The 22,305-nt window shown below is 43.9% G+C and overlaps 7 protein-coding genes across 7 annotated transcripts; 4 read left to right on the top strand and 3 right to left on the bottom strand.

The window, feature by feature from the left end:
• Nucleotides 1–221: 221 nt before the first annotated feature.
• Nucleotides 222–613, bottom strand: LOC27208864. The gene has a single exon (XM_016184415.2). It carries the CDS (start codon nt 557–559, stop codon nt 299–301), a length of 261 nt encoding a protein of 86 aa, XP_016029194.1. The 5' UTR covers nt 560–613; the 3' UTR covers nt 222–298.
• Nucleotides 614–1,093: 480 nt separating this feature from the next.
• On the top strand, nt 1,094–2,402 carry LOC6735815 (putative gustatory receptor 59b). The gene is made up of 3 exons (XM_002082689.3): nt 1,094–2,017; nt 2,071–2,118; nt 2,325–2,402. The coding sequence occupies exons 1-3, from the start codon at nt 1,094–1,096 to the stop codon at nt 2,400–2,402; spliced, it is 1,050 nt and encodes a 349-aa protein (XP_002082725.3).
• On the top strand, nt 2,304–4,302 carry LOC6735816 (putative gustatory receptor 59b). The gene is made up of 2 exons (XM_016168798.3): nt 2,304–3,430; nt 3,492–4,302. Exons 1-2 carry the CDS (start codon nt 2,465–2,467, stop codon nt 3,651–3,653), a joined length of 1,128 nt encoding a protein of 375 aa, XP_016029195.1. The 5' UTR covers nt 2,304–2,464; the 3' UTR covers nt 3,654–4,302.
• LOC6735817 (putative gustatory receptor 59b) lies at nt 4,295–6,027 on the top strand. Its single transcript, XM_016168799.3, has 2 exons — nt 4,295–5,571; nt 5,630–6,027. The coding sequence occupies exons 1-2, from the start codon at nt 4,627–4,629 to the stop codon at nt 5,789–5,791; spliced, it is 1,107 nt and encodes a 368-aa protein (XP_016029196.1). The 5' UTR covers nt 4,295–4,626; the 3' UTR covers nt 5,792–6,027.
• A 2,336-nt stretch (nt 6,028–8,363) lies between these two features.
• On the bottom strand, nt 8,364–8,762 carry LOC27207806 (neuropeptide-like protein 29). The gene has a single exon (XM_016183466.3). The coding sequence runs from the start codon at nt 8,691–8,693 to the stop codon at nt 8,436–8,438; it is 258 nt and encodes an 85-aa protein (XP_016029197.1). The 5' UTR covers nt 8,694–8,762; the 3' UTR covers nt 8,364–8,435.
• A 703-nt stretch (nt 8,763–9,465) lies between these two features.
• LOC27206328 lies at nt 9,466–10,650 on the top strand. Its single transcript, XM_016172226.3, has one exon. It carries the CDS (start codon nt 9,734–9,736, stop codon nt 10,262–10,264), a length of 531 nt encoding a protein of 176 aa, XP_016029198.1. The 5' UTR covers nt 9,466–9,733; the 3' UTR covers nt 10,265–10,650.
• Nucleotides 10,651–12,221: 1,571 nt separating this feature from the next.
• LOC6735820 (paired mesoderm homeobox protein 2) lies at nt 12,222–16,682 on the bottom strand. Its single transcript, XM_039291822.2, has 3 exons — nt 16,119–16,682; nt 13,354–13,580; nt 12,222–13,176 (listed from the first exon to the last, which is right to left on the bottom strand). The coding sequence occupies exons 1-3, from the start codon at nt 16,375–16,377 to the stop codon at nt 12,835–12,837; spliced, it is 828 nt and encodes a 275-aa protein (XP_039147756.1). The 5' UTR covers nt 16,378–16,682; the 3' UTR covers nt 12,222–12,834.
• Nucleotides 16,683–22,305: the final 5,623 nt, after the last annotated feature.

A 22,305-nucleotide genomic window follows, 5' to 3' on the forward strand; every position in this document is an offset into this window, starting at 1 on the left:
TTGTATTTGCTTTAAAATACCAAATACTATATTTGAAGCTGAAAATAAAGAGCCAGTGAAATGTTGTTTTTATTTCCAACTTTAAAATTAGCTGACTAAAAACATAGAGAAAATGTCAGCGTCGCCAGACTGCCACAGAACTAAGCCATCTGGCAGCCCCTCGCTTGTAAGAAAATATATCGAAAGCCCGCTTAAAAATCGATAAGTTCAAAGTAATGTTTATATCGTGAATTAATTTTTTTATTGTCATATTTGATACATCTTATTGCTTATTTCTTATATCTACAACATGGTTATCTTAAAACTGATTATCGAGCCGACGTTTTACGCTAGCCAGAAGCTTAGCGCGATGTCGCAATCCATAATTTCTGACCAAAGGAGTCTCGTTCCCGCACTTTTTGTTCTTTTTGGCGGAAACAGTAGAAGTTGAAGGATGCCAGGATGAATCTTCCTCTGGGCAGGACCAATTGTTGACCATAAAATCCACCAGCGAAATTCCCAGTACAAGGAGAATGAGGCAGGCAGGATTCACTTGGAGAAACGACAGAGAACTTTCCATTCTTGTATGTTTACTTCTTGAGGTGCTGATAGCGAATATGCTGATCCCGATATTAAACGTATTTATATAGTAACCAGGTAGAATTTAGCCCCCCAATTATCTAAGTTAGTACCTGTCATTGGGTCAAAAGGTCAAAAAAGGGTTGGTGAGAACAAGGTTTGGTAAACAAGGTCATAAATACAAATCCTTTTGTTTTGACACGGCTTTGAACTTCGAGCGTGTGCAAACATGTCTAATCGGGCATTGTTGCGCAGAAAAAAGGGTTTATTAAAGTGGAACCAAACCGCTAGGGTAGTTAATTCATGTTGCTAAAAATAGCACTCCTCGCTTTTAAAAGCCTTATCAACAATTTTAGATCTACCGCTTGCGTTTGCTTACACTTATGGGAATTTTAATGGTTGTCATAATCTGTCAATCTGCAAAACGAATGCTCATTTTCAATGCAAGCAGATAGGTTAAATATTTTCAAAACAAACACCACTGCGGTTAGTGTAGGCTGACTTCTGGTAGAAAGAGGTTCTCTGCGGCAGGATAATGGAGAAACAAGTTAAGATCTACCATGGATATGCCCAGCTCATTGGCATGACGTCTTACAGGATAGTAAATGGCAAATTTATTCAATCGAGGATATCCCAGGCATACGCCCTGGTATGGAACATTGGAACGATAGTAACTTTGGCCTGGATGTTTTGGTGCGCAGGCACAGATATGATGAGGTCGCCCTGGTTCCCGGAAACGATGTCTATGGTGCCATTGGTTCTCTATTCGGTTAACTATGCGGTTATAGTATATGTTCTAATATCGCGCTCGTATCGGGATAGTCTTTTTTCCGATTTGGTGGACATAACCGATCAGTTAAACCGGAAAATGGAGCTGGCTGAAAGGAAAACGAATTTGAAACTTAGGAAACTGTTGTATATGAAGTCGTTCACCCTCACCTATCTTAATCTGGGATCTTTTCTATCGTTTTTATTTCTAAAAGATCGATTTTTGGAAGCAACTATAATAGGTGTAGCCTACAGCATCCTGAACACCAGCAACTACTTTTACTTCACCTCCTTTTGGCAAATCGCCAGAGGCTATGATTTTGTGGATCGCGAGATAAAAAATCTAATCTCCTTTAAATCTGGCAGTAATGTTGAGGATTTCTCGGAGGTCCTGCAAGATCTGTGGTCCTTTCACTGGACCCTCAGCCTAATGGCCAGCAGAATAAGTCGAGTCTATGGAGTCCAGATGCTCGTCTCGCGCACGGAATACGTTTTGTTCGCTGTTGTGTATGGCTACGTGGGAATCATTTTCCTGTTCCAAGGAATGAGTCTGATGTTAATTCATGCTGGCCTGATATACTTCATTCGGGCTTTGGACTTCTTCCTGAACAATGTCATCTGTGACCTGACCGCGAGGTATCAAAGTTATCCAAAACACGAACTTATCGAAGGAGTTATAAACCAGAAGGCGGTAGAGTATCGAGTAAACTAGATATAGTTCCAAACTTAATACTATAATTACAGTTTAGTGCCTATCTGATCTACGAGAACAGCATGAGACTCGACTTGAAGGTATGTGGACTCTACTTGCCCAGTAAAGCCAGGTGGCTTAAGATGATGGGAGTTGTTGCATGCAACGCCATATTGCTGCTTCAGTTTGATTTGACATTAAGTAGATAAGTAATAGGGACTAATACGAATAAAATGTTCTTTTTTAATATTAAATACAGTTAAAGAGTCTTTTTAAGTAGTGTCTTACTTCCCTTTCAATACAAAAGCTGAACAATCTTAATGGAAAACTGGTCATCAAGGCTGGTTATCATAACCATGCTGATTTGGATCGCCCTGCGGAATAACACTTTTCCTAATTACCATTTTTGCGAGCTAACAACTTTAGTTGCACTGCGAAACCCTTCAAATGCGGTCCATTCGGTTACCAACAATGAAGCGGATAGGTCAAGCGTATAACGTATACGCCGTGTTCATCGGCATGACGTCATACGAAGCAATGGGTGGAAAATTCAGGCAGTCGCGGATTACTCGGATATATTGCTTGCTTATAAATGCCATCTGCTTGACTCTGCTGCCGAGGGCTTTCTGGAAGTCGGCCAAGCTATTGAGTGCGGCGGATTGGATGCCTTCGTACATGAGGGTCACTCCGTACATCATGTTTACAACCAACTATGCTGCCATAGCCTACACCCTGATCTCGCGATGCTACAGGGACGCCATGCTGATGGACTTGCAACGCATTGTGCTGCAAGTGAATCGGGAAATGTTGCGCACGGGAAAGAAAATGAACTCACTACTTCGGCGGATGTTTTTCTTGAAAACATTAACATTGACCTACTCGTGCTTGTCGTACATTCTGGCGGTTTTCATTTACCAGTGGAGAGCTCAAAACTGGTCCAATTTTTGCAATGGACTCTTGGTTAACATTTCCCTAACTATCCTGGTTGTCACCACATTCTTCTACTTCATCTCGTTGTGGCACGTAGCCAAGGGATATGACTTTGTCAACCAGCAACTGAAAGAGGTAGTCGCCTCCCAATCGATGGACTCGAAGAGGAAGTCAAAAGAACTCCGCAGCCTGTGGGCTCTGCACAGAAATCTTAGCTATACAGCCCGCAGGATAAACAAGCACTACGGTCCCCAAATGCTTGCCCTGCGATTTGATTACTTCATATACTCCATAATCAACGGTTGCATAGGCACGATTTACTCGACCACCGACCAGGAGCCCTCGTTTGAAAAGGTTTTCGGATCCCTAATTTACTGGGCACGGAGTTTCGATTTCTTTCTGAACGACTATATCTGCGATCTGGTCAGCGAGTACCAAATCCAGCCAAAGTTCTTCGCCCCTGAAAGCAGCATGTCCAATGAGGTGGCTTTAGATGAAGTCTTATTTAGTAAACTTTCCTTCTAAAGTTAATTCCCATTTTCAGCTCAGTTCTTACTTGATCTATGAGAGCAGCACGCGACTGGATCTGTTGGTCTGCGGACTCTATCCCGTCAACAAGCGGAAATGGTTGCAAATGGTGGGCTCCATCATCGTCCACTCCAGCATGCTGTTCCAGTTTCATCTCGTCATGCGAGGTGGTCTTTAGTACCGCGAATAACTATCAATAAATTTGAAGTCCGTAAGTCCGTCGTTTTTTACTACACACTTTGGGTCGAGTGATTTCAGAACACTGCTGCTTATTTGAGCTATTACGATTATTGCCAGATAAAAATTACATTCAAAACATTTTCTGCAAACTGGAAACGCCAGACTGTCATGAATGTGCCGCATATGACTGCATCGATGCTATCAGCTTTACACTTAAGTCAATTTAGAGACACTTTTCTAGTCTAAACTTGAAATTTTTTTAGTTTCACTGTGTTAGTCTACGTTGAACTTCCCACGACAGCGGATACTTTAGATATGAAAAGACTGACTGCCGTGTATAACGTATACGCCCTGTTGATCGGCATGACATCCTACAGATTCGTGGATGGCAGACTCCATCAAACGAGGATGATGCGGTCATATGGACTGCTTGTAAATATTATAGTATTGGCTGTACTGCCCTTCTGAGCTTCATTTGCTGCGTTCGCAGTCTGGAAATTTTCATAATCGATTACCTTCTCGAAACTATGAGTACTTATCATTGTAAACCCATGGACGCAGTCATCGAGGGTAGAATGTCCAAGGAGGTAAGTAAGTCTAGGGTGTGAGATCAATGATACGGGTGTCCTTTTGACACCTCGATTTAATTTCATTGGCAGCTCGGTGCATTTATCATATACGAAAGGAGTATGGAGCTGAATCTGAAGCTCTGCGGCATGTATCTGCCACATCGAACCAGCTTCCTCCACATGGCCGAGGGCATTCTGTGTCACTTTATGCTCCTGGTGCAGTTTCTTTTGATTTTCAGTAATTAAGCTTTGTATTGTAGTTCATTCATTTGGGTAATGCTCTTCGTATCAGTATTATTTCCGCATTTCTATCTTGCTTTCAATCAAATCGGGCTCGCGGGCTCATTAGCAAAGCACTTGTCATCAGTTCATTCCACAAACTAGTGCACAAAGGACGTCGTCATGGTTTATTGGATGATTAAATTGTATTTCCGCTACTCGCTGGCAATTGGAATAACCTCACAGCAATTTTCCAATCGAAAGTTTTATAGTACCCTATTTTCTCGGACTTATGCTCTAGTCGCCAACATAGTGACGCTCATCATGTTGCCCATCGTAATGTGGCAGGTTCGATTGGTTTTCCAGCAGAAAAGGTCCTTTCCGCAGCTCATTCTGATCACCAATAACGTGAGGGAAGCGGTGTCCTTCCTGGTCATAGTGTACACAGTCCTGTCGCGAGGATTTCGCGATACAGCGTTTAAGGAGATGCAACCACTGCTGCTAACACTATTCCGAGAAGAGAAGCGATGTGGCTTTAAGGGCATAGGCGGTGTGAGAAGGTCCTTGAGGATTCTTCTCTTTGTGAAGTTCTTCACGCTGTCTTGGCTGTGCGTCACAGACATCCTGTTTCTGTTCTACTCGAACGATGCGATAATCTTGGTTAACCTGGTCAGGTTTTTTTTCATGTGTAATACCAACAATATCCTGAATATGGTGCCCATGGGCTACTTTCTCGCCCTGTGGCACATTGCTCGTGGCTTCGATTGCGTCAACAGGCGTCTGGACCAAATTGTGAAATCGAAATCGCCTAGGAACCACAGGGAGCTGCAGCATCTCTGGCTTCTCCATGCCTGCCTCACCAAGACAGCGCTCAACATAAACAAAATCTACGCCCCCCAGATGCTGGCCTCCCGCTTCGATCACTTTGTAATCGGTGTGGTCCAGGCTTATTGGGGAGCTGTGTTCACCTTCGACCTCACCACGCCCTTCTTTTGGCTCGTTTACGGCACTGTCCAATACCACGTGCGTTCCTTGGACTACTATCTCATCGATAACATGTGCGATGTGGCGGTGGAGTACCACGATTCAGCCAAGCACACCTGGAGTGAAGTCCGCTGGACAAAAGAGGTATTTGTATTCGCTGCTATTCCTTGTAGAGATGCTCATGCAACTACTTTCATTTCAGATAAGCTCCTATGTGATCTATTCGAATAGTTCAAAGTTGCAGCTCTGGTCTTGTGGGCTTTTCCAAGCCAATCGCAGAATGTGGTTTGCCATGATCAGCAGCGTGTTGTATTACATACTAGTTCTACTGCAATTTCATTTAGTTATGGGAAAGGGATTGTAGTTGCTGTACAGGAGTATGCACCTTGCTAGAACCACTCTTAACTAAAGAATGATATTTTAGCGTTTGTAAGAAACTATTTTCTGACCCGTAATAATTTTAAACGCTTCCGGGCAACAAAATCGATCTGTTCTGCGGCAGCCAATAATTTCCTATTCGATAATTTCCAAATGAATGCGTTCAGCAAATAAATTCAGCTTTGACAGCACTCGCTGTTGAAATTTAAAACGAAATCACGTTTTGCTGTTGCATACTTTTTGGCGTATGTACATCTGCTCTACGTTGTACGTGATGAAAGTTGCGTCATAAACACAGGCACACAACACAGTGGCGAAATGCTGGAAATGGCAGCAGGTGAATCGGGTGAGTTTAGAGTTAAGGGAGGCATAAATAAAACGAAATAAAATAAATCAAAGCATAATTTTCGCAATAAATTCGTTGCTACCAAACGCCGAATGTAAATCTAATTCCTTCTGCACGCAAAACGTGCATCCAAGTTGTGCACTGTTTCATTTCTGGAATTTAAAACCATTTTCCTTTACAATCGGCTTATCGTGCAATCCTTTTATTAAAAATAGTCCAATCGAAATGGATCTAAAAATAATTAAGCCACAGAAAAACAATGTCTCTCTTTCAACTAATCGAGTAACATAGATTTATTTCGATTAGAATTTGTAAAAATCTTAGTTGTATCACAGCTTTTAAGCCATCGTTTTATATTAAACGTAGAAAACAGAACTGGTTTAATAACGCATTTTATATTTCAAACTCAAATGATGACTACATATTGAGCCCATTCAAAGTGAGGCGACTTCTGGCGGCATTCCCTATAAATATAGATATTAACATGATTTAAATTCGCATCGAGGCACGTCAACACAATTATGTTGGATAACAAGAGCCAAGATTTATGTGGCCCGAATCGAGCGGCAAACATATAGACGCACGTAACGGATGCGTCGCCTCTACGCCCCTTGCCCCATTCGGTAGGTAGGCGTGGCCCGTCGCTTGACAATTGTCAAAATCGTCGCCATAACTCACGTGTTGCCAGCAACAGAGGCAAAGGATTTGGGGCTCGCGGGGGATTCGGGAGGGGGGAGGAGGGGCTGACGCACCGGGCATCGGCAATTTGAATTGGAGCTGATTTGCTCAAAATGCAAATTACGCAATGATTTACATTCCGATTGACATATTTTAGGCGAACAGTTTGCACTTCATACCGCCCCCACTCCAGCCCGAAAATCCTTGGAACCGCCCTTTACGTGTTGCCGAAAAGAATCCTTGATTTGCATTGCCATTGCCATTGCCACACACACATGTAAATTGGCTGGGATTAGACAGCCGTTTGATTTTGGTCGCAACATCATTTCAGTCACTCAAAAAAGCACATTCGCTGAAAAATTGAACTCTAGAAAGTGTCCTTTGTCCTTTGCATTGGTATGTTTTTTAAGCGCTTTCTCTAGAGAATAAGAAAAGTAAATGTTATCATAGAGGCTGCGATGAAGATCTCATTTTACGAACCATTCAACTGTGTCATTACTCACACAACTGAGGGGCACATATCCTGGTGACTCCTGTGGTCATCATTATTCTGGCTCGGCCGCTGCAGCAATGGGGCATCATAAAATCGCTGAGAGGACATAAACGCGTTATTATATTATGCCTTTGAATGCCCATGACTTGCAGGGCTCCAATGAATGGAGGCCATAGAGAACAGGGGGCATTGTGCAGTGGCCACACGACCCACAGAGGCATCCGAGTCGCCGGACTCGCAGGACACACAGCTCGCACACAGGACACAATGGATGAACATCAGTGCCAGAGCCGCGACGTCGAATGGGTGGCGGTGGATCGGGTGAAAAGCCGGAGCTGGACCAAACTGCCGCGTCCATCAATGCAACTTTGAGTGAACGTCAACAGGCAAAGAAGCTATTCAGCTTAACTTGCATTCTCTGGCCTTTTCCCATCCGGTGGTGCCCTCGGCCGAAGGACATAAATTTGAAAAATAACAATATAAGAAGATGTCCTCCAGATGTGTGCGACCAAAATGCCGGAGTCAGGCCAGTGAAGCCCTGGCTAAGGACCAAGGACTAAGGACTGAGGACTGCTCAAGATGCCGGGCAAAAGTTTTTAATGATGCCGCAAAGTCGTTGAACCAAGTTCGATGCACATTCTGTGGATTTGACCTGACTTTGGCATCCTTTGGCATCGACGCAGGGAAAGGACGAGGGCCTCTGCATTGATTTACTTGCGGCTCAGGCAAATGTGAGCCACAGCTGTGCCGAATCGAACATTTTGGCCAAGTGAAAGTTCGTTTCTGGGGCGGAAAGTTCCCTGCATTCTCTGCTAAAAACGTTTAAATGCTTGTTGCAGCAGCAAAATGTCGACCGCACAGAATTCGGTAATTCAAATGTGTTTAATACACCAACAAGTGGGTCTGTACTTCTTCCAAAAACCAAACCAAAACTTTACACCCATAAACCTTGTACATATTTGTGTTCTGTTCTGTAGACGTAAACATTGACTTCAAATGCTAACTTGGCTATGCTCACCCATAAAAACCAAACCACAAATATTGGAGTCACAAGAATATTGATTTGGTTTATTTGAATCGAACTGGCTTAAGCTTAATCATCTTCTGGACTTCCTAACCGTAGAAGCCACCGCCGAATCCGCCAGCGGAGGCCGAGGACGAGGCCGAGGCACTGGCTCCGCCGAATCCGCCGCGCCGGAAGCCACCGGGGAATCCGCCACCGAAGCCGCCGTAGCCGGGGTATCCGCCTCCGAATCCGCCGTAGCCGGGGTATCCGCCGTAGCCACCATATCCGAACTGTGGAGCGGGCACGGCCTCCAGGACACTGAGGAGTGCGAAAATCACAACGACGAACACGATGGCAGCTCGCATCTTGGATGGCTTGTTTACTTTAGATCTTTCCGTTTCGGACTGTTGATCGATTTCGGCCTGGCAGCCTATTATATAAACGGATTCGCCTGGTTCAACAACCTGCTCATCTGGTTCTGACGGAATTGGGTGTCAAGTGTTGGCGTGCCGGTTCCATTCTCTCTAATAAATCGCTACCATCGAAACCAGCGAAAAGCATCGAAAACACAATATCCCCATCACTATCACCATCCCCTCGGGAAGACCAGTTTTGGAGTTTGGGGTTAACCTTTCCGCACACTCACGCATCTATTGTGGGATTTTGGGAATCACTCGGCCAGAGTATCGCGTTCGTATTAGCATAAAATGAAATACAATAAAATACAAACATCAATTTCGAATAATTATAGGTATACAATTTCGCCGGACTTTGTTTTTCGGCTATCACATTCGCTTAGTCACAAACACTTTGTATTCCATTTAATATACATTATGCTAATCAAGCCTGTCATTAATGGGTTTCCATTCGCTGCTTTTTTTTGCATCAAAAAACAAAAAAAAAAAAAAAGAAATGTTTTTCACCGGCTTTAGTTTGTTTATTTCTAAATTGATTTTTTTCCATTGCCCGAGGGGATATTTTATTTGAAGAGTCTATTTGCGATTCAAGATTTAATTTTTGATAACCTACTTCAAACCGTCAACTGTCTTTCACCAGTACTTCAAAGAATTATTTGTGTTCAATTAAGATGAGTATAATAATCCATTTGTGGAGTTGTAAAAAACCTGCGTAAGTGCGATATGTTTATTTACAGAAGACTGACTAAGTCAACCAATTAACCTTGACTTATGCTAAACGTTTGTCCAACAGTTTTTTGTAAACAAACAATTATATCGACCTCCATCCAACCAGCTGGAGTTCAATCCGGTTCTGAAGATCTATTCAAGTCTGGCTAGCAGGTCACATTGCCGTGAATCAGAAATTCATAAAGTAGACTTGTACAGACAGCAGAAAAAAAGAAGACTAAAACTTATTCAAAATTTCCGTTGTGATCGTACAGCGAAAAATGATGGTAGCCGATGATTTTCAAACGCTTTGCAGGAATTTTTTTACGGACTCAATGACCCACGTCTGCTCGTCCCGCGTCCCGGAGTCGCTGACCAAGAAGTATCGCAATCGGCTGATCACCGCCAAGGATCCCTACAGCATCTTCAAGCTGGACAGCCGGAACTCCAGCTACCTCCTTGCCTTCCGCTTCCCGGAAATCCGCGATTGCCGAACCCTCTGGATGATGGATGTGCACAAACTAAATTGCGAGACTAAGGACGGCGAATTGAGGAAGTTGTTCTTCGGCTATAGCTACCGCAAGTGCTACACCATTGCCATGGACCTGACCTCGGAGCTCAAGGCGCACTGTGGCGCCAGGAACTATGCGGAGAATACGCAGTCGGGTTACTACTACACGAACAATGAGAACAACGTCATTCAGACCAACTCAACTGCTTGTCTTCTGCTGGGAACTTCCACTCTGGTCATCTGCCTGATCATCTCGTTTCTAATGTTCGCCATTCTGCAATGGAAGGCATCTCGGTTGTGAGCCAGCAAGTCAGTCTAAGTCAATCCTAGTCAATTTCGTTTGAAAATGGTTCTTCTGACATAAGGAACCAGTATTACTGGGATATGAAACTTCTGTCAGGTTGTTAGACATCCGTACAAGGCTTTAAAACCTTCTGGAGGAGATTTCAAAGCTCTGATTATCACAGTCTTTATCAAGGAAGTGAAGATATCGAGGTACGGACCTGTTCCAATAAGTTTCAATATTCTTCCCAATCGAACAGCTCATTCTGACAGCCTTCGTCTGAGTTGTGATTTGAAATTTTGCGAGATCTAGAAACAATTTCGATGTATCTGGAGAAATCGTTTCTAAATCATCGGAAAATTTCCAGTGACAGCTGAAATAAAAATTGTATGTCTGTAATTCAACTATGATTATTTGATTTTTTATGGTTAGTAACTTTAAAATAAACTCTTTGAAATACACACTACACACACAATTTGTTGACAAGGGAAAGTGTTTTGTTAATCTTTTTTTTTATAGTATTTCTCATGTGTGATTATTACCTCAGTTTTAATTTCCCCTTCTCGATTTCAATGGCGCCCCTTTTTTATGATCCGAGTGATGTATCCATCATCGTGTGACATATTTGGACAGGCTGAAACCGAAAGATGTTGATGGTACACAAATCTTGTGCCCGTGGCGGCGTGGAACTTAAGAAGCTGTCACCGGAATCCTCCCCTGCATCATCCAATATCTTTGCATCGCGTTTCCCTTTCATCTGACAATGTAGCCCGTGTCATCTACTTTATGCCACATGGGGCGAGTCCAAAACTTAGAGACTCCATCTGCGTGGAGGCCTCGTTCATTAGGCCTCTTATAAATAATTGCTTTTTAACAGAGGCAGAAATTATCACCTAATTATAGAGCCCGTCATGGGGGATTCCAACCGTATCCTTGGCAGCTTTGCTGTATCCACTGATTAACGGTGGTTAAATTTTCACTCTTATTAGCTATTTATCAGTTGTCCAATTGTATCTATACTTTTTTTAAGAGCAAGTGAGTTTCCGTGCTCCACACAAGGCAGATCCTTGATTAATTTGAACTGTCCACTTCAGCTGCTTTCCGTGGAGAGGAGAGAGGAGCGCTTCGTGTCCTTCGAAAGGGATAATACACCGTTCCATAACGGCGCACTTGGCTGGCTTCAGGAGCCCGTTTGCTCCGTCATTTCCGTTTGCCATTTGATTTGACAGGAGCCTGTTGTTTGGCCCATAAATTTGTATTTCCCTTTCGAGGAGGACTTCTGCAACATGTTCGCCTGTCAGCAGGAATGTCGTCCGTTTGCCGGCAAACAATTTGCCGCATCGCAAAAAAAAAAAGCCGAGAGGACAAAACGCATTTTTTCATCGCCGCCGACGTTCTGCTTTTCAAACATTATTGCAATTTCGTAAATATTGTAAAAATGTTTTACGCTCGGAGCGCCAACGCTTTATGCAAATTAGCAGCACAAACCGTTCCACATTCCGAATGTTAATTTGCATTTCGCATTTCGTCCGGCTGCTCAGTTCACTCCCATCTCGTTTGTCCTGCGGATAAAAGGGGAATTTTTATTTGCATTTAAATATATTACATACTTGTTAGCCTCCCAGCTGCTAGACTGGATCCGTACGTATCCGTATATCCGGATCCGGGATCTGGAGTATCGGGGAAGATGCTTCTGTGGCCACTGCCCCTTGAGTTTTTGGGAATGCGTTTGAGAGCACTGCTGCACATTCTATTGTGCCCCGAATGGCAATCTGTACTTTTAATTGCCCTAGAAAACCGAGATTTCCACAATCTTAATCCACTTTGATTGCGGCTTCGCTTTTCCAACATTTGCGGCTAGGCAAAAGTTTTCCCTTGCTTGTGCCCCTTTCCTCTCCTCTCCTCTCCTCTCCACTCCACTGTTTATCCGTTTGTTTATTTGTTTTGGCTTTAATTAAGTTTTATTATACAAATTAACACATGCGGGTGAAATAACACACACTCGCAGATGCAAATGGAAGCCTCGAGCTGCTTTGCCAGTGTGCGGCGGGGTTATGAATTTTTAATTAAATCGTATTACTAAGTCAATAATTAAATAAGCCATGTCATATCCAAGCGCCTGAGTGACAGTTTCGTAAATGGAAAACTTTCACATATTGACGAGAAGGTAATTGCTTGTGTCTCGCAAGATAATCCAATCGAAAGAGTTATCCAAACGTGATTATGTTCAATCTTTCTTCAGTTCAGTTTGTGCCCTAGCAAATTGTAGTTTATTGGCCCTTAAGCGCAGTAGATTTTCCAAAAAATAAACACAGCTCCCAGTCAAATACACACTGCCCGTGTTTTCTTAGAAAATGTTATTTATTGGGTTTTCTCCTTCAGTGCGTCACATCTGTATCTGTGTCTGTATCTGTATCTGTATCTGTGAATGTGTCTGCATCTGTGTCGGCATAAGTATAAGTATAAATATTAGTCAGGTAGGCGCATATGCCGGTCCTAATACGTTTTTAAGCATTAATGCAATTTGGCTAATTGAAATACATATGCATGAAGTAACCTCGTGGGGCCCATTAAAGCTAGCCGCGCCATCACAGCGGCGGATAGGCGTTCTTCGCATAATTGGCGGCCACACAGTAGTTGGTGGCCCCAAAGAAGGAGCAGACGCCACTGCTGCTGGCACCACTCGATCCGAATCCCCCGTAGCAGTTCGTATAGTTCTGGCACGAGCGCAGCTCCAGTGGCCCAAAGTTGAGGGCGTACGCGCCGGGGGGCGGTGGCGGCGGTGGGTGTGGGTGTGGCATATTGGCATATTTGTGCATATTATTGCTAATCGGCGCCGGCACCAACTGAGGAGCCGTATCCAGAAGTGGCCTGGAGCCCACGCTCCGCTCGTTCCGCCGGAATTTCGCACGCCGATTCTGAAACCAGACCTGAAACGGGCGTCCAAGTAATTGATAAGGGAATTAGCTGCAATGGATTGTTAACTAAGTTAGCAGATAGCTGCTGGAATGTATCTGCAACACACTGAGATACCGTGTGGCTTTCTATCAGGTGAACATTTAATATTTAAACAGGTATCGCAGCTAACCAAAGCAATTAAAACGCACCTGAACTCTGGCCTCGCTCAGATGCACCTTGGTGGCCAGCTCCTCGCGAACAAAGGCATCCGGATAGTGGGTGCGTTCGAAGACCTTCTCCAAGGCCGTCAGTTGGGCGGAGCTGAAGGTGGTGCGATTGCGGCGCGGCTTCCTCGAGTGGTGGCCACCACCCGCCGGCAGATTTCCGGAGCAGGGAGCTGCCCGATCTCCGCCACCGCATCCTGCGCCAGTGGGGCCTGCAATCAGGAAGCCATTAAATTGGGAATTTTCACTTTCACTTTTACTTTTGCGTTTTCCTCTTCCCGAGGGTCGAATGCAAAATCTCTTTGACGGACAGCGGGGGAAAACGCTCGTAAATAATCGATAAGAGCCAACGGATATCAATTAATTTGGCAGCTAGCTAGGAAATTTACTTTTATGGCTTGTCGTGAACACATAAAATTTTGCATTCCGTTTGATCCTTCGGCTGGGGGAGTGGAGAGGGGACTTTGGGGTGGGGGGTGGCCATAAACAAATGGCATGAGCCATAAAATATCTTTTGACGACATCGGCGGACAGCTGTCTACTAATTTCGTCGCCCAACAAACATGAGCTAGCACATTTACGATCTATTAATTAAAGTGAAATTGTGACATTAAGCGGTCATAAGCGGGCTCCCTGCTTCAGGCGTCCATTAATTGATTTTCCATAGAATTGGCTTGGAAACCGATTTACAAAAGACTTAAGCCGTTTTCCCTCGAATTTATCTATTTTCAAACTAATTGGACGGAATGCCAGGAAAAAATTAAGCATTTCATCTAAAAGCCGAAGGGAAAAACTAAAGTTTCCAATGAAATCATTATATTAGTATATCCTATGGTTTTATTTTGCATGGCTGCATGGGATGTAGTGACTATTACACTCTCCTCCGAGTTTCAGTTTTTAGGGTTGTATCGATAAATTGCTTCTGATTTCTCCGCCGTGCAGCCTGCTGGAATTTCAGGGTGGCCATCGCCGTGAGTATCCCCATCGCCATCAGATATCCTCCTACCCACGCCATTTGTCTCAATTTGTCAGCCGAGCTGTCCACGGAGTTGGGAACTGCATCGTAGATCAGCTCGGAGCACTCCAAGTACACGGAATAGTGGGAAACGGGAGCAACTGCATCGGCAACTGATGTCCCAGGGGAAGGGAAGGGGAGTTTGGGGCAGTGAGTGAAGGGAAGATCTTTAATTTGAATTGCCAACGAGCGATAAAAAACAGTTGCGGCTTAATAAAAAACCAACAAATCGAAAGGGAAACCTCAATCAGATTTTCACAGCGGCGATGGCAAGGGGTGAAGAATGACTGAGCAGTTGCACTGCGAGAAATCGATGGAGGACTAAAAGTTCTTCCTACTACAAATAAATCTTTGTTTGATATATTTGTCAAGAAATCTCATTTATTTTATCATATTTAAAGTGAACAAAAATCTCTTTGCTATAAACACAGATTCATTAGATTTTTTAAGTGGCAGGTAAACAGGATTTTCTTGCAGTGCCTGGATGCAACTGGCACATGTTACAATCCGATGGAGCGACGAAAATAAACGAGGAGGGGCAGAGGAGGGAAGGGGAGTAGTGGCAGTGGAGTGCGTGCTGCGTCTGGGACTGGTTACAGTGGGACTGGCGTTTTATATGCTCCACTTGGAAATTATAGTCGTGGCAGCTAGTCGCTGCCTCGGATGCTTCAAAGGCATGCGGCCACTGAGGGAATATCATGTCAGCTTTGATTACGTTTTGTCATGTTGACAATGTTGAAGTGTTGTCGGCTCGGAAATGTTTCCTCTGCCACGGAAAAAAATCCCAAAAAAAAGTATAATCACGGGGGAAAACTTTACACGAACTGCTAGAGTTTCGGTTCCTCTGCTTTTTTCGGTGGCATCTTCGTTTTCGGCAAGGATTGCGCTGCAAATTATGCCAGAGCTGCCAACCAGTAGCAATATGTTGACAGCTTCCTCCCGGTGGGTTAATGCGCAGACTGGAGAGCTGTGGGGGCATTGGGGGGTTAAAGCCGCAACCGCAACAGGAAAAATGCACGGAGATGACATTGCAGCGGCATTGGGAGCAGCGAAATGAGCGAATGTCGCCCACATCTGGCACCTAATTGTCATCCATGAGTTGCCCCACGGCCCCCACACATTTATATGAATTCTCCCACCGCAAATATACGGTAGCACCTATTTGTGCATATCTAAAGTTATGGCAGCTGTGCGCATAACGTCATAAGTTCTCTTGGCTCGCAACTCGCACGAATCTATCATTTATGAATTAGGCACAGTAAGCCTCATAAAGTTGCAGAACTCAAATGCAGATGTAACTAAACTCCTGTGGCATTACGTATTCTGTTGCACATAATTGAGCACATGTGTGAACTATGCCATTTAAGAGGCTTTTAAAATTAAATGAGCCTGTGTGCCAGCCAGATTAATTACATTTCGAGAATGGTGACTATTTTTGATAGAGAAATAGAAAATAATAAAAAACAGTATTCATTTATTCTAATTCAACCATTCTTGAACTATGAATGGAAAAGCAGTAACATTCCATCTAACACGCACTTCCCTGAGCTGAGTATTGGGTATGTAATAGTCATTTATCTCGACTCTCTTTCGTTTTTATAATGTAAATATTGCACTATCTATATTTCAAAGTAGATTAATTGATTTGTTTTGCTTTTATTCCATGGTTTTACATTTCGCTCACAGAAGTAAAAGTTGCACTATAAACATTTTATTTATCGGTATTGGAACTCACCAAAGTTGCCACTGAGTTCCATGGCCATTTTTCCCTTGGAATAGGCGTCGTGCTTCATTTCCATGATATTATCCACGGAGAATCTGTGCATTTTGTCCAGGCTCCTGCCACTTTCTTCCCGATCCTCCAGTTTGTCCTCGGACTCCAGGTTAAGCGATTGGTGAGATGGGTATATCTCGCCGGAAACCGTCGGTCCGTAGTAAAAATTTCCCGGATTGCCGACGGGCAGCGAATGCAATTGCTGCTGGTAGTTAAGCATGTTTAGGAAATCCGTCGCGACTTCTAGCTGAAGGTTGAACTCTTTAACTTTAATTTCCAACAAATTGAACTCAAGGTAGTGGAATTGATTTTTTCGAATTTTAAACTCAATTCTTCATGTGTCCGATTGATTGAATTAATTTGTGTTATGTTCGCCTGCCGCAAATGGGGGCATCCTGTGCGAACTTGGTAATTGGATTAGCACACAACACATAAACGAGTTAATTACGATAATTGTCGCGACGATACTAAACCGTGCCAAAGTCGTGTGCCCACTGAAATTAGCCTCAAAATCGAAAGAGTGCTCCGCCAGATCCCATGCCCATCCCCCATCCCCCATCCACCATTCCCCAGAAGAATCCAATCCGAAACATATGAACATATGTGCCTGCCCGCGATCGCCGAGCGAGTCTAGCGATTCTGCGCCTAATTATAGCCCGGCGATCTCCGATTGGCTGCTGCTCCTCCTGCGGCGGTGGCGGTGGTGATTCCTCCATCTTGGGGGCGTTTCACTTCGAGTGGCTGGATGGATGAGTGCCTGAAATACGAGGTGAAAAGTATCAACAAGTTTTGGGCATTTAAGCAGCAATAAATACCAATTAGCCAGAGGGTTTGCTCTCCGGCTGACATCATCCTGTGCCTGTCACCACAGGCCATGTGTCTCTGTCTTTGCTGTCGTCCTGAATCGGTGCTCCCGTTTCGCAGGATGTGTCCGATGTAGTTGCATCTGAAGTAGTTTCGGGCAACATCGGGGCATAAATCTCGGCACGCACAGTGTTTGTCATCCTCCTGAGCTAATTTCCATAACCACAACATCTTGTTCATTTGCCCGGCAAAGTGGAGCGATGAATATCGGAAGGCTGGGCGGAACTGGTTAGTTAAGTGCATGTTTGTGGATCCTTGCGTTCTGCAGCTGTGTTTAACTTTACCTACGGAGGTGTTTCCCCATTGTTCTACATTGTGCTCAGCACGTTGGTATATAGACGACTTGATCTGGGTCACTCCTAATAATACTATGTAAATTATTAATAATACATCACATCAACGCTGACTGGCTTGCCCTTCGAGAGAGAGTTCTCTTTCCTTTAATTAAAGTATTTAAGTATTAAAGTGACTAGTTTCGCTATATCTGCTTATAAAACAGATTAGCGTCCAGGCAATGAGCTGCTTTCATTTTCTGATTTGTTGACCGAAGTTTGCGACTTAAGTTCCCCGTTTTGTATGAGCACCCATGTCAAGGATTCTTTGGACTTTGGTGCGCGGCAAAGAAGGACTTCCGCTCATTAGATGTCCCTGCAAAGCTGGCTGGCTATTAATATTCTAATATTTTCCTGCTGGCAAAAGGAGCAGCTTGGCTGGAGTGCCGGCTTACACACATTTTCCCTTCCAAATTGAGCTGTCACAAAAGTTTATCCAAACTACTTGACACTTCGCTGCCGGTTTTCGGGTGCGCTTTTCCACTTTTCCTACATTTCCACATTTCCACGTGCAAGGGAACGGAGTGGAGCTGCCTCGTCCGGCTCGCTTCTAGTAAATTATCTCACGTTTTCGTGTGCGAAAGTTCTTGAGGAATGTTGCGGTGTGTATTTTTAATAAAACTTCAAAGTTTCTCCTACTTGCCACGCTTTACTATGTCTCGCAAACGTTTTTCTTACCCAGCTCAATTTTCTTCGTTTTCAGCGGCTTCCCTCTGTTTTATTTTATTTTTATTTTCCCTACCTCATTTTATTTTTTAACTCTTGGAATTCTTTGTCACGAAACATTTCTCGCGTGCTGCTCCGCCCGCTCCGCCTCCTGATCCTTTCGCTCCTTCTGCTGGTGATGTTGCTAGTGTTTTGTGGGTGTTATCCATGTAATATGGTTACCCAGACAAACTTTGGCCGGGAAATTCTTCCTGCAAGTCAGAATTCGAGGAGACAGTTTTAATGCTGTCAGATAGGAGCAAAGTAACTAAACTTGTCAGTTGCCTCGCAGGGAATTCGGCGGAATATCATGTGCAATCCAAACGGGATAAATATGCGCAGGTAATGTCGATTACGATGTCAAAACGTTGCGTTGAACACATAATCATGGGTATATACTATACCTTAGTTTGCTTAATATATTACTGATTAGTTTCATAGATCATACAGTGTATAATCCATTGTTTAATTGGCATTATCAATTCAAAATCCTGGAACATGAAGAGCGCAATACATCAATACGTGACAGTCTGTAAACCAGTTTGGCACTTTTTTCTAGTTTCCCGCACACAGTTAACAATTTCAATTTCCTTTGAGCCACTCAAAAGAGGGGATTTGGCCAAGTTCCTTTGAAGTTCATGTTGTTTGTCAAGAAAATGAAATTCACTTGACGGCGATTATGCGGCAAGCATTTAAACGCTTCGCGTTGAATTCGCTTTCGCGAAAGTTTTGCAAAACATTTCCGATGCTTCAGAAAATAACCGAGCCACGGCGGAACCGCAGCACAAGGACCTGCAACATCGGGGAAGGAACCCATCAGGCGCCCCTCGTCTACGTCTAAGCCCGAAATGCCAAAAGCTCGAATGGCACATAGCGAGGGGAGGGTGCAAAAGTTTGGCCTAAATCACTTAACAGAAAACAAGTGTTGGCATGTGCCTCCTCTCCGCCGGACTTCCTGCCCCTCCTGCGCCTTCTGCAGAAGGCATCCCCGCTCTGGCTTTCCGCCCAGCAGAAATATCGCAAAAGTTGCAGTGCAAACTTCTCGCATACCCATTACTAGAGCAAAGAGTCGGATATATAAGATTAATCTAGCTCAGAAGCTCTATTTCTTTTATAAAATATCTATTTTTTCTGAATACCCATATCTCATGCTGAACCTAAGACATATATTTTTCACTTCTGAAAACAGATAGTTCTTTGAACTTAGCCCCAACTAACTCACTGGGTATTAAATCCGCTAGCCTTGCCTTAAATCCTTCCGGTTTTGACCTGCGTTGCTGCGTTATTCACGACATGTTGGAATCAGGCATCAAAACAAAGTTGTCGGCAAATGAAATATAATAACAAGAAGTAACCGGAAGCATCAGACTAGGGAACTTTGGTGCCCGACCACGCCCACCTCCATCTGCGCCCCAAATGTGGAGCTATGCGTAAACAGAAAATCAATTACTGGCTGCAAAAAGTGAGAGCAGGGATGACAGGCGCCCTCTGGCGGTGAACTGGGGAGTTGGGAAAGTCGAACTACTTGCATTCCATTTTTTGCTGCATACTCTTGGACTTTTTTTTGATAAGTGTTTCCACACCCAAGTTATGTAAATGCGTGTGGCTTATAAACATGGGTATTAATCAATTAAATACAAGTTGCGTGCGAGAAAGGCATTCAAAAATGGTTCGAATCAAACCTGGCAAAAAATTGAACACAACCTAATTGCAGTGTGTTTGGTGAAAGGGGTTGTATGGCATAGGAAAGTAAAAGGAGGATTTACATTAATTACGGCACGGAAAAGCCTGCTGACTTTTATTGTGACATAGGCCTGGCAACTTACCCAAGTCACTTAAGCTCCCCCCTTTCGCCACACCCACCATATATAGTATAGTATATAAAACGCATGAATATTTTATGGGCCCCAACAAGCAGGACGAAGTGGGCGGCAGCAGTTTTAAAAGCCCTGTTAAGAGACTTTCACTTTGGGCCTTCTTTCTGCCCAGATGTCCATTTAGACGCACACACTGCGAGGTGGAGCATTCCACATCGGACTTTTCGGTTGCCGGGCGGAGGCATCAATTTTTCAAAGCCTTGACCGAGGCAAAAATGTTGAGGCATTTTCGATTTTTCCTTCTTGTTTGCCCCTTAAATGGTTTGCATAATTTATGCATTTTTTATGCCAAACATTTCATTTTTGCTGAGCCGCAACAAAGTCAAGTCTCCAGTCCGAACTGGCTCATTTAATATTTATCCAGCTGAGATTGAAGGGATTATAGTGTGGAATATGGACTGGCGCAATTGTTTTTCCTCTCTGCCGGCCAAGAATTTTAATTAATGTTTTTGCAAACACCAACATAAGCCAAATAGGCTGTACAAATGCCCCTCTGTCCGTTCGCATCGCATTTACCATCACGCAGGAGCATCACCATCAGCAGCAGCATCAACAAATCCAACCGCAGAACACGACAAATGCCACAAAATGTGGTTTCTGCAAACCCGGGTTATCGGGTTATCACAATCCCGGCTAATTCGTGAAAATTTAGTTTATCGAAAATGGGAAAAATTCACTATATCAAAAACCAAACCTATTGTAGTGCACGTATTTGGTTTATAAATTGTATAATTGTACCCACTGTGCGGGATGATCATTAAATGGAGCTCACATTTTACAGCCGACTTAAAAGGAATTTATTTTTCAAAGGAAAAGCGGCCAAAAACTTGATTACATTTGTGCAATTAATTAATGTGCGTGGCCCACTTTTACACCTGCCAAAGGAGTCATTGCCAAGAAAGAAAGCAAGTCTCTTAGCTAACGAGTTTGCCACTTTCTCAATCACTTTCCCTGTTTCTGTGCCCCACTTCCAGCCCACAGCCCACTCCCTTGCCACGGCCCTTTTTCCGCGATGGGGCACCGGAAGCTCTAATTGCATCTGATTGCAGTGACAGTTTTTCCACCAACTGACAGCTGCAGCGGCAACAAAACGGCGCAGGCGAAGGAGTTGTGCCCCGGCTCGGAGGACCAAGTACTGAGTGCCCGTGCATCCGTTCCGTATCCGTTGATTTTCAATCCGCGATATTCCTTCCATGCCAGTTTCCACGCCTGTTTCCCCGCCTGTTTGCTCCTCCGCCCACTGCTCATCCGCTGCACTGCTCATCCGGAGACAATCGTGAGCGAAATTTAAATGCTGCTGACTTTGCAGCTCACTGAATGACAACTATACGGCGAGGGGAACAAAAATAATGGAAAGGCAACAAGCGCAGCAAAAAATGTCGATTGAAAATGTTCAATCAACAAAATGGCATTTCGCTCGAGCGAATTGTTGAAGGCGATTCCGGGAATGTGGCGCAAGCTCAATATGAAACGAAGATGAAGTCTTATCCAAATGAAAATACTTCTAAAAATATTAGCTTCTATAATGGATACAAATTTTTAGACAGCTTGCTATGGGGAATTAAACAATTTATATCAGCTGGTCACGAATGGCAATAAACACGACCTTCTTGTTCGTTTTAAGTGCTAACGGAAAATTAATACCTTTGGTTGCAAATATGGGCTTTTCGCTCTTTCCTCTGGTTTTCCCGCCCGTCACTCCACTCGAACTGCACTTCAGATCTGCATGGCATTCCTGTCGCATTATTGCAGCGCCATCTCCAGCGCGACGGCAGACATCATTATTTTTAAAAATTCAGTCGTTGCATAATAATGAATCCATACATACATATGTATGTACGTGCACCATTGGTCCGGGCCAAAAATTAATGAGTGGGCGTGGGCAATTGTTGCACGCACCGAACTCCACTGCTTTAAGTTTCGATGCTGCGCCAAAGAGATAAATCAGGTGGAAACTTTTTCAGCGCCCAACCCGGCGAATATATCATGTCAAGCCAAGACTCTGCGGCCAAAATCCACATGGCGGCGGATTAGGCCAGGTCGGGATGAAATACTGTCCTGGGGCGTGAGCAGATTTTCGCCACGAGCTTTATGTGCCATGCCGTGGCATACAACACACTCACACTCATAAAAGGTGTTGCTTCGCCTGTCCCTTTCATTTTATGTCCCTCTCTAAATACACACACACACACACACACATGCTGGCAAAGGGCCACGTGGCAGGTGTGTGTGCACATTAAAGGCCATAAAAAATTCATAAAATGCATTTCTCGCAGTCCGAAAACCAAACACAAAATACTAAAGCTCCCAGCATGCAAAGTACACAGCACATAAATTGCAAAGCCACATAAATTCGGAATACTTACGTGT

This window comes from Drosophila simulans, chromosome 2R (assembly GCF_016746395.2).
Source record: "Drosophila simulans strain w501 chromosome 2R, Prin_Dsim_3.1, whole genome shotgun sequence".
Classification (NCBI taxonomy): domain Eukaryota; kingdom Metazoa; phylum Arthropoda; class Insecta; order Diptera; family Drosophilidae; genus Drosophila; species Drosophila simulans.

Bases quoted from the DNA above. Each gene is read 5' to 3' on its own strand.
- LOC27208864 (XM_016184415.2), bottom strand. From the start codon at position 559: ATGGAAAGTTCTCTGTCGTTTCTCCAAGTGAATCCTGCCTGCCTCATT.
- LOC6735815 (XM_002082689.3), top strand. From the start codon at position 1,094: ATGGAGAAACAAGTTAAGATCTACCATGGATATGCCCAGCTCATTGGC. The intron at 2,018-2,070 runs GTAGAGTATCGA...CTATAATTACAG, and splicing joins GAGTTATAAACCAGAAGGCG to TTTAGTGCCTATCTGATCTA. The intron at 2,119-2,324 runs GTATGTGGACTC...TCAATACAAAAG, and splicing joins GCATGAGACTCGACTTGAAG to CTGAACAATCTTAATGGAAA.
- LOC6735816 (XM_016168798.3), top strand. From the start codon at position 2,465: ATGCGGTCCATTCGGTTACCAACAATGAAGCGGATAGGTCAAGCGTAT. The intron at 3,431-3,491 runs GTGGCTTTAGAT...TCCCATTTTCAG, and splicing joins AAAGCAGCATGTCCAATGAG to CTCAGTTCTTACTTGATCTA.
- LOC6735817 (XM_016168799.3), top strand. From the start codon at position 4,627: ATGGTTTATTGGATGATTAAATTGTATTTCCGCTACTCGCTGGCAATT. The intron at 5,572-5,629 runs GTATTTGTATTC...CTTTCATTTCAG, and splicing joins AAGTCCGCTGGACAAAAGAG to ATAAGCTCCTATGTGATCTA.
- LOC27207806 (XM_016183466.3), bottom strand. From the start codon at position 8,693: ATGCGAGCTGCCATCGTGTTCGTCGTTGTGATTTTCGCACTCCTCAGT.
- LOC27206328 (XM_016172226.3), top strand. From the start codon at position 9,734: ATGATGGTAGCCGATGATTTTCAAACGCTTTGCAGGAATTTTTTTACG.
- LOC6735820 (XM_039291822.2), bottom strand. From the start codon at position 16,377: ATGCTTAACTACCAGCAGCAATTGCATTCGCTGCCCGTCGGCAATCCG. The intron at 13,581-16,118 runs GTGAGTTCCAAT...TCCTGATTGCAG, and splicing joins GGAACTCAGTGGCAACTTTG to GCCCCACTGGCGCAGGATGC. The intron at 13,177-13,353 runs GTGCGTTTTAAT...CGCCCGTTTCAG, and splicing joins TGAGCGAGGCCAGAGTTCAG to GTCTGGTTTCAGAATCGGCG.